The sequence below is a fragment of the Carcharodon carcharias genome, chromosome 3 (assembly GCF_017639515.1).
Source record: "Carcharodon carcharias isolate sCarCar2 chromosome 3, sCarCar2.pri, whole genome shotgun sequence".
NCBI classification, from domain to species: Eukaryota; Metazoa; Chordata; class Chondrichthyes; order Lamniformes; family Lamnidae; genus Carcharodon; species Carcharodon carcharias.
Window position 1 is genome coordinate 111686726 of NC_054469.1, and position 13569 is coordinate 111700294.

Below are 13569 nucleotides of genomic sequence, written 5' to 3' on the forward strand. Positions count from 1 at the left end.
CTATGTGCACAGTGTAGACTTTGTGCAATCAACACCTTCCAGGGCAGACATTGGTACAAAGTGTCATGGCCCCACCAAGGTCTGGCCACTAGCACAAACTTGACCTGATAAGGGGGAAATCTTTGATGTAACATTGATCAGCTCTCATAGTTTGAAGCACTTCTGGCTACTAATTGGACTGCTAAATTCACCTTTGGTTAGTTTGAAAAGATTTCCAGCCACAGAAATTGACTGCATAATCTTTTGGAAAATATTGCATCCTCAGATTGATGTAGCATATGTTGGTCCAACTGTAGCAAACTCTGGCATCCAAAATGACACAAGCTAATTTCTGTACCAACTTTGCTTCATAATTCGTTTTCCATTAAGTGACTGAGAATTATATAGCAATCTGATCTGTCTCAAGAGTTAGATCTGAAGCTGCTCGCACTTGAAGGATGCGATCACATCCATTGTTTCTTTAGGTTGGTGCAGATTCTGAATTTAGTTGTCATGTTGCTGATAAATGGTCATCTTCAATTCAAGTTGCAAAATTCCCAATAAAGTATTGGCAAAAATAAACTAACTCAAGGTCAAAAACCTGAAAAATAAACTACCTTCAAATCTTTGATCCCAAAAAAGCAATTGACCCTGATGATGTAATTGGTTTGGCTTTTTAAAGCTTTATTTAAGGAACTGGCAACTCAACTAGGTCCTGAGCAGCAATATGTCCTGTCTTTTCAGCAAAAAAAATTGGTGTCAGCCTCTGATAACTGCTGTCTATTGTAGTCAAAACTTCCAAGAGTAAGAAGTTTCTTAACAACATCTTAAGAACAGCAACCTGAAGTCTGGCTTTAGAGTAGATCTGTACAATTATGAAACACTGTTCAATACCAATTTCAAAGTTCATTTAACATTTAAGGCATCCTGCAGTTATTGTGTTGTCTCCCTTTCTGATATCATTGGATATCCATTGAGGATGTCAAATATAAGTGGATACTTGTCTTATTTAGGGAATGAGAGAATTTGTCTTTTGGATGAATTCTAACTCTTTAGTTATGGGATTTTGCCTTTTGAAATGTTTATCTGAGATCTGCCTTCCCCCTCTCCATAGTCCTTTGCTTCACTTCACATGTACATAATTCAGTATGTTGTTATTATGGACTCCATTCTGTATTGCATACTGCATTGAATGCTGAAATGCTGAGGTCACTTTGGTGATTTGATACAAATACTTTGGTCCAGTTACCATGATAAAGTTAAACAAAGGGAAAACTAATGTCTCTACCTACTTGCAGTCTAATAATTCCACTGATTTGAAGTGGCCTAGAAGCATTTATTTGCACTCCACTACAAATCATAAAAAAATGCTTCAGTGACTTTGCTGCTCTGTGCTAAAATGTGTATAGAATCCCTTGTCTCCAAAAACCTATTTTTATCTTCACCCACTTTCATCCCTTATTGCAATTCTTGAGCAGGATTCCATCGTGAAAACATAGGGGCTTGGACCCTTTGATTTCTCATCTCATCGATGACCTGTGATAAATGTGATCTCTTTGTGACATCACTGTTTGAATAGTGGATGTACCATTGATGTCTTGAGAAAGAAAAGTTTGTAATGGCGCACATTTTCTTCACTTAGACATTCAAGTTCTTGCCTTGGTAGTTACCAAATCAGTGTTGAAGAAGTGGCAATGGTGCTATGAAATGTTGATTGAAGAGCAGTAATTCTCAAGAATGTTTAGACCCACTTATTCATAATTTCAATGATCTACAAAGTTTCTATCTTCCCATAATGAGTTGGGTTGCGTAGAATAAAACCTATTTTTTCTGGAATCAGTATAATGCATAGGAAAAAAGATTAGTAAATTGATTTGAAAAAGATCATCTACTGCAGAGCAGCTTCTACTTGCTTCAGCATTAGAAATGTGGCCAGCTTGTCTGCTTTGCAGTATTGTGACGAATTGCCACTAGAATTGATTAAGCTAGAGTTTCAAGTTAATCCTCGGTTAGAAATAGCTGGAGAAGCTATATCATCACATTCTGTATTTCTTTTTCAGTAAGAGTTCCACAGTGGCATAGTTGGTAAATGTTCTGCCCAGAAAGAAACTGAGCAATATAAACCAGGAAGATCCAGGTTTGATCTCAGGTCAATGCTGAATTAGCTGAACTCAGCTGGGGCAGCTCTAATTGCAGGTGAGACCACAACTCAGGGCCATAAATATAACGTAGACATTAATAAATCCAGTAAAGAATTAAAGAGAAATTTCTTTACACAGAGTGGTTAAAATGTGGTACTCAGGCCAAAATGAGCAGATGAGGTGACTAGCATGGATGCATTTAAGGAAAAGCTAGAGAAATACGAGGAAGATAGGAATAGAAGGATATGTTGATGGATTTGATGAAGAATGGTGGGAAGATGTTTGTGCAAGCCGATACACTGACATGGACCTGCTGGGCCAAATGGCCTGTTCTATTGCTGTAAATACCATTTCATATTTAGTATTTTTGTGGGGTCTTATTATATTTCTGCCTACAGAATTCTGTCAGATAATGTTGTTGCCTGGTTCTTTGTTGCTATTTCTTAGTTGGTGTCACCTTCGCAGAAGGTTGACTGCCATGGATCTCTACCTCTGTCTGTCCTATGCTGCCCTTATGCATTCCAGTCCATTATATCTGTCATCTATTTTTTCCTTTGCTTCCCTCTCCTATGTTTTCCATCTATCTTTCTTTCCAATAATTGTCTCTTGTCTACAGTCTGCTCTGATGATATGACTGAAATGTTGTATCTACCTCTCTTTGTTATGCATTTATTTCCTCTTTTCGAGTACTTGCTCATTAATCTTTCTATCTGTGTAGGATATGCAAAATATCCTCCTATGTGTCCACATCTCAAATACATTCAGCTTATCAGTAGAATCTTTACTTTAAGCTTGTATTCAGTCATTTGCTCATTTATTGGCTATTGAAACACAAGGCAGGAAAACTTGAGAATCTGTGTGCCTAGAGACCAACAAATTTAGTTCTACCTGGCTGTACCCAGTTATATTAATATACAAAAATGTGAAAAAGATGTTGGTCCCTTTTATTTTCTTCAGTTACTTTCTCCAAGTTATTTTAGCATATTTAAGAAGATTAGACCATGATTTTCTTAGCGTTTGCCTTATTGTCATTCTGTTTCCTTCTATAGCTTTGCACTAAGAACCTTCTTTGAAATCTTCATATTACAGTAATTTTCATATTGCTGAAAGAGACATGTTGAAACTTTTTGTCTTGCACTCATCGGGACATCGCAAGAATACCAATATAAGGGGAAAACAACAACTCTTACCACGTGTGAAGAGAGTGCTGGTTGGTTGACTGCGATTGGTAGAGGCGTTGCCATGGAGAATGCACCAGTGATGGTGACTGACAGCTGCCAAGCATTTTTTTTTAATTTAAACCAGGCAGCTTGACCCTGATTGGTCAAGGCATTGTCCTGAGGAATGAGTCAGTGAATAGCTGTCACTTATTTTGTTTAACTGAAACAGGCACAATTTTGTGTTTTTGTTTTGGATTTCCAGCATCCGCAGTTTTTTTGTTTTTATTACAATTTTACCTTCGGTGAGTGGGGGCAGGGCCTGCTCGCCGACACGTAAAATGATGCGTGGTGATGTCGGGTGGAACTCCCTATGTTACCACGCCCCATTTAAATTTTCAGCAAGACGGGGGCGCAGCAAAATCAGCTGCGCGCCTGCTGGCCTGTTAATGGCCAATTGAGGCCATTGACAGAGCAATTAAAGTAATTAGTGAACCTGCCCGTCCAACCTTAAGGTTGGCAGGCAGGCCAGGAGCCCCGGCGTGAACTAGAAAACGCATGAAACCTTATCCACCAGCGGGATGAGGATTCACGTAGGGTTTTAAAAATTTTAATAAAGTTTTTTTGGAAACTACGGACATATGACAATGTCACATGAGTTGGGACGTGAGGGCTCATGTGAGGGAAATTTTATTTTTCTGTTTTGAGCTTTTTCACATTTAGAGCCGATATCCGTGAGGCTGCACTTAGCCTCAGGGAGATGAGTACGCTCTTTCGTGTGCATGTGTGAAAGAGCGCATTCTTAATTTTAGGAATCCCCCCTCCCACTGCCGGCACAGGGAGCTCATAGCACTTCCCTGTGGACGTCACGCTGGGCGGGCCTTAATTGGCCCACCCACGTAAAATGGCATTGCACCTCAGATCGGGGACGCTGGTCAGAAGCGCGCCTGTACGCCCCCGCCCCTCCTTAACTTTCCGCCCCATCCGTGTACATGTTCTTTCTGTCTGCAGGAACCCTGGGGCCCTGTGTATTAATATATGTAACTTCCAGTACGCGCAAATGTGCTGCACTGCGAGCCAGACTGACAATTTTAAATTGGTTTTCAGCATAATTCTTAGTGCACTGAGGATTATTTAGCAAATGTTGTCCATCTAATGTTGGACACTGTGTTTTGATTTTTGCAAGCACAGGCTGGTTGGGTACAGCCTGTATCTTGCCCATTGCGAACAGCGACTGGATCATGCTGTTTGATACGATCTGCCAGTCTTTGGGACAAGCAGCTGACATACCTAGCATCACACTGACACTGAAATTCATATACCACATTACTCGTGTGATAGACAGAACGTCTTTTTGGTTTGACAGCAGCATTCTGTTAGTGGTGAATACCGCTCAGTAGCAGCATGAAACAGCTAGCTTCACCTGTTGCTCAGATTTTGACGATATCTTGCCCTTCCAGGGTAATCTGAGGTAGACTGGGCACTTTTCAGGGCCAAAAGGCCTTAGGCCTGTTCACAAGTTTGCGTGATATACAGCGTGAAATGATCTAATCGGGGTAGCCATTATCTTGCAGGATGCCGTTGAACTTATTTCAGCATCAAGCTTGCATGGTGAGCAAATGGCTCAGGTCCTATTTATAAGGTTGCTAATAAGACCAATTTTATGGCGTGTGGAACTGTAAGAATCCCAATACGTATATTAACTAGTGAAGGTAGGCTTGCGGTACACTGTGGTGGAGAGCCCCATGGCAGATTTCTCAACTAGTACATCAAGGAAGGGGAGTTCATTTGACTGCACCATTTCAAAGGTGAATTTGAGCGCAGGATGGAGCCCATTGAGACATGTAAGGAAATTATTACATGCAGCAACAGATTTAAATATAGCAAACATATAAACCACAGATCAGATATATGCGAGGGGTAGGAGATTAGGTGCTATTCCATTGAAGACATGTTTCTCATGGAACCCAACAAAGATGTTTGAGAGAGCTGGGCCTAGAGGGGGTCCCATGGCAATGCCATCTATTTGGGTATACATGGTATCATTAAAACGGAACTCAACTGCGCGAGTTGCGGAGTTTATAAGTTCATTGAATACTGACTCACACAATGGTGGCAAGTCTAGATTGCCATGATATAGTGCTATCTGTGGCTTTCTTAAGTGGAACTTTGGTGAATAGGCTAGCAATGTCAAATGAGCATAAGGACACAGCCTCGTTACCGATATGCAAGTCCTGTATGGCCTTTGCAAATGTGAAGGAATCCTTCGCCATGTTTGTGGAAAACTTGGTCATAACTGGTTATAACAATTCGTCCAACCATTTGGCCAATTCATGTTGTGCAGAACCGGTCATAGGTAAGATAAAGCTTAAAGGGACATGACTTGTGTAGCTTGGGTAGCCCATCCAGATGTGGATGTAGCAAGCCGTGAGGATAAACCCTCTCATATGATATCATGTGGTAGTTCATCTTTCTTACACGAGTCCAGCAAGCATTTTTTTAAGCTTACTCTCAAGCAAGGCTGTCCAATCATGTAGAGCGGCAGGTCCAATGGATATGAATTTGGAATTGCCATTAAGAATGGCATGCATTTTGTTGATATAATCATGCTTTTTAAGGATGGCTATTCCCGTCCCTTTGTCAGATTTACTAATGTTTATATCTGGATTGGTCCTGAGGCCTCACAATACTGAAAGACATTTGCGTAGCATGTGGAAGTCAGGCAGGCCATTTGGAATCCTGCAATATGCATGCACTAGATCATCTAGGCGCTTTCAAGGATTCAGCATCTTCAGTGGATGCTGGTTTGTGGCGGGATAGTTGGGAATGGAGGAGTTTGAATTCAGCAAATCTCTTTTCCCGTTTGATTTGGGATGAAGGCACACCAAAATTGAAACCATGTGCAAGAACAAACTCCACGCTTTCTGAGAGTACATGGCCAGAAACATTTGTTATCTATTTAATGCCGTCATTAATTGCATTGCCAAACCACTTCCACTTAAGTGTGTTTATGGAACAAGTTTGAAATAGGTACTGTTTATGGTGCAGTCATCTATCTGGTACGAGAGAAAGCTAGTCAGAAATATAAACACAGATAGTAAAATAGTGACCGTTGGTCCTTAAAGAAAGTGAGTCTGGAGGATTGATAATAGAAAGCAATTAATGGCAGATGAATTGAACAAGTATTTTGCATGAGTCTTCACTATAGAGGATACAAGTAACATCCCAGAAGCAGCTATAAATCAGGAAATAAAGGGAGGAAGGAACTCGGGAAAATTACAATCACCAGAGAATTGGTACTGAATAAATTGTTGGAGCTGAGGGCTGACAAGTGGCCGGGTCCTGATGGACTTCATCCTAGGATTTTAAAAGATGTGGCTAGTGAGTTAGTTGATGCATTGGTTTTAATTTTCCAAAGCTCTTAGATTGGGGAAAGGTTCCATTAGATTGGAAGGTACCAAATGTAACTCCATTATTCAAAGAGGGAGGGAGTCAGTAAACAGGAAATTACAGGCCAGTTAGCTTATCATCTCTTGGAGGAGAAAATGTTAGAAGCTATTATTAAAGAAACTATAGCAGGACACTTGGAAAAGCTCAAGGTAATCGGGCAGAGTCAACATGGTTTTGTGAAAAGGAAATCGTGGCCAATAATTCTGCACTCCCCATTGTTGGATTTGCGGGGATACCCCAAGATGCGCTGGGGAATCCCTCTGGCAAGTTCCCAGGCAGAGGTTTGCACGGCAATTGCCCAGAAGTGCTAACTTCCTATGGACAATTGTGCTGTGCTGGGAACCATCCAAAAATTCGATTTAAAGCATAGACTTTGACGGTTCTGCTGGGGTTATACCAATAGTTACCCAGAAAAAGTTAGAACAATTAAAACCTCTTCTAACTTTTTCTGGGTAACTATTGTATAGACCCAGACTGACCCCACGGGACTCCCTCCATCTCCCGCCACCCCTCCCCCCCCCCCAAACCTCTGACAATCTCCCCCCCCCCCCCCCCCCCCCCCCACACACACCGACCTTAGACACCCCAACCTCCAAACTCCCCCAACCACCGGATCCATCCCTCCCTGCCCCACCCAACCCCTGGACCCCCTTGACCTCCTGACACCCCTGACCTCAGGATACCAGACCTTACTGCGAGTGCTATAAAAAAAAAAGAAGGGGGTGTGGCTTCCTTGAATACGCTGGATCTAGACTTCACTGGGGCCTGCAATGAGTCTTTTGACACAGGCCCCAAGCAGCTCTGGCGATCAGAAGTGGCAGCGCAACTTTCAACACCAGGTAAATGTGTATTTATTTCTTCTAATTTCTGTGGGCCAGCATTTTCCGACACAAGCCAGAAATTATGGCCCCATGTTTAACCAACTTATTGGAGTTCTTTGAGGAAGTAACATGTGCTGTGGATAAGGGGGAACTGGTGGAGGTAGTGTACTTAGATTTCCAGAAAGCATTTGATAACGTGCCACTTCAAAGGTTATTGTGGAAAATAAAAGCTTATGGTACAGCATAAAATATATTGGCATGGATAGAAGATTGGCTGGCTAACAGGAAGCAGAGAGTAGGCATAAATGGGTCTTTTACAGGTTGGCAAGATGTAACAAGTGGTGTGCCACAGGGATCATTGCTGTTTACGATTTATATAAATGAATTGAATGAAGGGATGGTTGCCAAATTGGCTGACGCCACAAAGGTAGGTAAGGAAGTAATTTGTGAAGAGGACGTAAGGAGGCTACAAAAAGATATAGAAAGGTTAAGTGAGTGGGCAAAGATCTGGCTAATGGAGTATAATGTGGGCAAATGTGAATTTTTTTGTATTGGCAGGAAGAGCAAAAGAGAGGCATATTATCTAAATGAGAGATTGCAGAACTCTGAGCTGCAGAGAGATCTGGGTGTTTTAGTGCATGAATCACAAAAGACTAGTATGCAGGTACAGCAAGTAATTAGGAAAGCTAATGGAATGTTATCACTTATTGCGAGTGGAATTGAATGCAAAAGCAGGGAGGTTATGCTTCAGTTATACAGTGCTACAGTGAGACCATATCTGGAGTACTGTGTACAGTATTGTTAACTTCCTTTAAGAAAGGATGTAAATGCATTGGAAGCAGTTCAGAGAAGGTTTACCAGACTAATGCCTGGAATGGGTTGATTGCCTTATGAGGAAAGGTTGGACAAGCTAGGCTTGTATCTGCTGGAGTTTAGAAGAGTAAAACACGACTTGATTGAAACATGTCAAGGCCCCAAGGTGGATGTGAAGAGGATGATTCCTCTTATGGAAGAATCTAGAACTCGGGGTCACTCTTTAAAAATAAAGGGTTTCCCATTTAAAACGGAGATGAGGCAAATTTTTTTCTGTGAGGGTCCTGAGTCTTTGGAACTCTTCCTGAAAAGTCAGTGGAAGCAGAGTCTTTGAATATTTTTAAGGCAGAGGTGAATAGATTCTTGGTAAGCAAGGGGGTGATAGATTATCGGGGGTAGGCAGGATGCAGATTTGAGGTTGCTATTGGATCAGCCATGATCTTATTGAATCACGGAGCAGTCTTGATGGACAGAATGGCCTATTCCTCCTTATTCGCATATTCATATTGAAGCAATATAGCGACATAAATGGATCAAATTGAAAAATGTAAAAGTTGCACACCTCAGACCAAAATCATTGTAGGGCATGGCATAAATTAGTGACCCTATTACTAATCTGTTCCATCATCTCTCATAAAGGTGCTCATAAAGTGAGACTGTGCCTCAGTGGAAATGAAAACTGGCACAACTGCAAGCCTACCTTCACTGGTCAATATATGTGTTGGGATTCTTACAGTTCCACACCGGTTCAATTGGCAGCCATGTAAATAGGACTCAAGCCATTTGTTGACCATGCAACCTTAGTGCTAAAATAGGGCACATCAAAAAGCATCCTGCAGGATAATGGCTATCCTGATCAGATAATTTCACACTGTATATCGCGCAAACTCATGAACGGGCCCAAGGCTGTCACTTTCAGCCCTAAAAAGTGCCCACTCTACCTCAAACAATGCTTGGCAATTAACTGTCAGTCATCATCACTAGTGTGTTCTCCATCACAACACCTCTACCAAACAGAATCCACTTGCCAACCAGTCAGCACTCTTTTCACATATAGCATACATTGTTGATTTCCCCCTACATTGGTATTCTTGCAAAATGTCCTGATGAGTGCAAGATCAAAGCTTTGACATGTCTCTTTTTCCAGAAATACTCAAGTTCTGTACTACCAAACAACTAACAGTAATTTTCTTTCTTTGTACTGACAACATGAATGTCTGCTTACATGACGACAGAAATTTAACTTTCGTTTTTCTTTACAGCGTGACCAACTAAAACCCCATCTTATTGTGGTGGGCGCTGCTACGGTAATTACATTTTCTTTAAATTGGTTTGTAGAATATTTTGCAGATATTGTTACCTTTGCAAAGCAACACTAATATGTTTGTTTGCTTACAGTGGTCAATTAAGATACACAATGGGAGTATGGAAGCCCTCACCCAGTATAAAATCAATCTTACATCAATTACACCTCTTTTGGAGAAATTAGCAGAAACTAATGACATTTATTGGGTTCTTCAAGGTAAACCCATTCATTTCAATATTTTATACTATAAGCTTTGTATGATCTCTAGGTTATCTGAAATTTTAATTTGACTTGTAACAATAACTTTTTAAAATTTTTCTTAGATCCAGTATATGAGGATTTGCTGAGTGAGAACAGAAAGATGATCACTAATCAGAGGATTGGCTTATACAATGATGTGACTTTGAGCATTTTGAACAGTAGCACCAGAAATATGGCAGCCAAGGTCAAGATCCTCAGGGCTTCCAAATTAGTTGCAGAAGAAACCATTGCAGGATCCTTAGATGGCTTGCATTTACCTGAAACCACTAGAGACATTGTAGGTATCTTATAACAATAAATGTGAAAGCAGCCACGTTTCATTGCTACTAGCAATTGGATGAAAACACAATATATGCCTCTGGTTTTGGTTTCTCCTTCATGCACCTATTACGTGGAAAACCTAATTGATAGATGAGTAGAATTCAATTTTGAAGAAATAGGTGCATATTTTATCTGTATATGACTACACATAATCTGTTGCTCAGTTTGTCTGAATCTTGTAACCTTAATATAACTTAGATAAACGCAAGTGTTGGTGAAGGAGACTATTTATAGTAGTTATCTATAGGGATCAAGGGATCACTTACTTCTGTTGCTGGACATGAAACTACCTGATAAGCTGTTAAAAGTGTAACGCTGTTAACGAAAATTAAATTTATGAATTGGTTGTTACATTAGATATTTTTTAACAATGCTGTATTACTGCATAATGCTTATTTCAAAAACTAATATTTGATATTTCATAAGTAGCAGCATTGTGTTCATGTTGTATGGGACTAAGATTTTGAAAACTAAGGAAGTTAAAAGATATGTTTATAGTGCAGGAAAGTGGTGTTGAGGTGTAGAGCCTTGAACTTAGTTAATGACAGAGCAGGCTTGAGGGACTGAATTAACTGCTCATGCTCCTATTTTTTATGAAATGAATATCTATTGAGTATTTTTAAATCTTAATGTATTGAACATTGAAGAATCTCCAGTAAAATGTTGAAAGATGAAAAATCATTCATATTCTTTCTTCCACAGAATGCTATGATTCTCATGAATTCCTACTGCAACAAGATTGTGAAGCCCATTGATGGTTCATGCTGCCTTCCCCAGCCTCATCTTTCTGTGATTCAGAAATTGACTGGCTGCTTTTTCATCATTTGTATAATGAGCTGCATGGTTGTCACTTACTTTTGTCATAGTTGGCGGAAGAGTAAGCCAAGTACTGATGTAGAGAGTGGAGAAGAGAAAAAACCTGCCACTGCTTCACTTTCGAATCCTGAAAAGTTACTGTTGTCCCTCTCTAAATTAGGCCTGATCATGGGCTATTTCTATCTCTGTGACAGAGCTAATTTGTTCATGAAAGAACAGAAATATTACACACATTCAACATTCTTCATACCACTGGTATATATTATTGTGTTGGGAGTCTTCTACAATGATAACACAAAAGAGGTATATTTTTTAAATCTACATATCACTATACTTAGAGCAGTAATATTTGGTATCAAAACCAAAAATATAACAGACTTTTGTAGTTTATTTCAAAATGAGTTACTTGTTTTGCATAGCCACCTAAAGCTACTTTTGAATCTTCCAGGAAACTTCTGCGGATATATTGTATAAAATATCAAAATATATTCTCAGTCCTGAATGATTACTTTTTGACTCTGTAAAATGTGACAATAGAATTAGTTTTGGAATCTTTCTCTTTGTAAAACAATTGCTTTGATCTAAGATTTGAGCTGTGTAGTAAGTCAGAGCCTTGGGCTCATTCATCTCTTGGTTCTCCTGAGGTCTAAAATCAACTAAGTTACAGCAGGTATTGCTGTTTAAGGATCTGCTGTCATCTTTAAATTGCAAATTTTTATGGTGCCATACACTGTTAATTTTGGGTTCCTATCTGTAAATTAGGGATGGGTACTTAAAGAAAAAATAGTGAGCTAATCACACTGGGTTGTTTGTGCATGCTTGTGTAAGCAAGTAAACTATTTGCAGTGTTAGGGGTGTTGCAATTGGAAGGAGGTGAAGCATTGATGCATTCTGAATTGGAAGAAGTAATATTTTTAGCTTTTCTTTGACTTTGACTTTTATAGGCCAGAGCAGGTTAAACTCTTCATTAATGACAGATGGGAATTAATAAATTAAAAATGTTTGTATGTTTATGAACAGTTTATTTTTGTTGTTATTAGACCACTGTGCTGAACAGAGAGCAGACAGATGAATGGAAGGGTTGGATGCAGCTAATTATACTGATATATCATATATCTGGAGCAAGTACCGTAAGTGTCAGTTCTTATGCATTCTAGATTTATACTTGAGGAGAGTGTGAAGCCTTTATAGATTGAAAGTTTATTTAATTTGTGTCAGGGGTTCCTTATCTTTGCTGTTAAATATCTGTTTAATATTTTGAATTCTATCGAGCATCGACACAAAAATTGTAATCTAATTAAATTTTCTATTTTTAGTTTTTACCTGTGTACATGCATGTTCGTGTTCTCGTGGCAGCATACCTGTTCCAAACAGGTTATGGACATTTTTCTTACTTTTGGAAAAGCGGGGAATATGGAATCTCTCGAATTTGTCAGGTATGATATCTTGGTGTATGTTTTTAATAAAATATATAAACTCTGTTTAAGACTTTTTTTATTATTCTTCTTGGCTTTTTGAATGTCATAATAATTGTAATTTTTACTTGAGTGTAAAGCTCACATGCCAGTTTAACTCTGCTTGGAAACCATTACAGTTGGGGGTAAAAAAGTGCCTTTCACTTTTGGATATCAACATTACAGCTTCCAATCCAAATTGCTTTGTAATAATTTTCATCTCGATGGAAGCAAAGAGAAACTGACCACCTAATCCAATAAATGTAGAGCTAATGTTTTTGAAACCCAAGTGAGAGATCTTAACCTGAAACCCAATGTATGCATATTGGCATTCACACTTACTTTTCCTAAAGGATGTCTTCAGCAATCTCAGCTGGCTCATCTTTGTAAGGGAGAGGGGTGGTGGTGGAAGATGCCTTTTCATTGCTGCAGGATATTCGTTGTGTTTGTTGATCAAGAAGCAGTATTGATAACACTTGTGGAAAAACTGTTATTCTTCTTGACTGAGGTTCTGCTTAGGATAAAACTGAGACGGTGCCCTTGAAACGAGGCTTTGTTAATGTTTATTAGTAAGCTTCAATTTACTTGCAAAAGAATGTTTTCCCTGATTCTAATTTTAAAAAATTAAGGGGTGACCTTGGACACTTATCAGAAAATGTAGTAAACTCTTCTCAAAGAGTAGTTTTGTTGCAAAACATGCTCTGATATCTGTCCAGAACACCATGTCCAGTGTACTGTACTTGTGTTATCATGGCACACTTCTCACTTGACAATACCTGTTATTCTATTTTGGAGCTTCCCTATGATTTCATGGGTAAATGTATTGCTTGTTGTAGTACTGAGCCATACAATCCAGAATAGCCCAAATTAAATCCCTGGTGCTTGGTTTACTTGAATTATGTAATTTGGGATGCCACATTAAGCGTTGGATCCCAGAGCTGAGGAGGGAAAAATCAGCCATGATGGTTAAAAACCAGAAAAGAAAAAATCTGAAAATACTATAAACCTTTTAAAAAAAAAAGCAAGGAAATGCTAAAAATGCACACAGGC

General features: G+C 39.4%; 1 protein-coding gene across 3 annotated transcripts in view; it reads left to right on the top strand.

Moving 5' to 3' along the window:
• casd1 (CAS1 domain containing 1) overlaps nucleotides 1–13569 on the top strand; it is a 125716-nt gene that overhangs the window by 61007 nt on the left and 51140 nt on the right. For all 3 annotated transcript variants that reach the window (XM_041183518.1, XM_041183520.1, XM_041183519.1), the window contains 6 exons: nucleotides 9624–9668; nucleotides 9760–9883; nucleotides 9991–10205; nucleotides 10952–11368; nucleotides 12106–12195; nucleotides 12382–12501. In XM_041183518.1, the coding sequence (XP_041039452.1) occupies nucleotides 9624–9668; nucleotides 9760–9883; nucleotides 9991–10205; nucleotides 10952–11368; nucleotides 12106–12195; nucleotides 12382–12501 (1011 nt within the window). The remainder of the gene's footprint in view (nucleotides 1–9623; nucleotides 9669–9759; nucleotides 9884–9990; nucleotides 10206–10951; nucleotides 11369–12105; nucleotides 12196–12381; nucleotides 12502–13569) is intronic.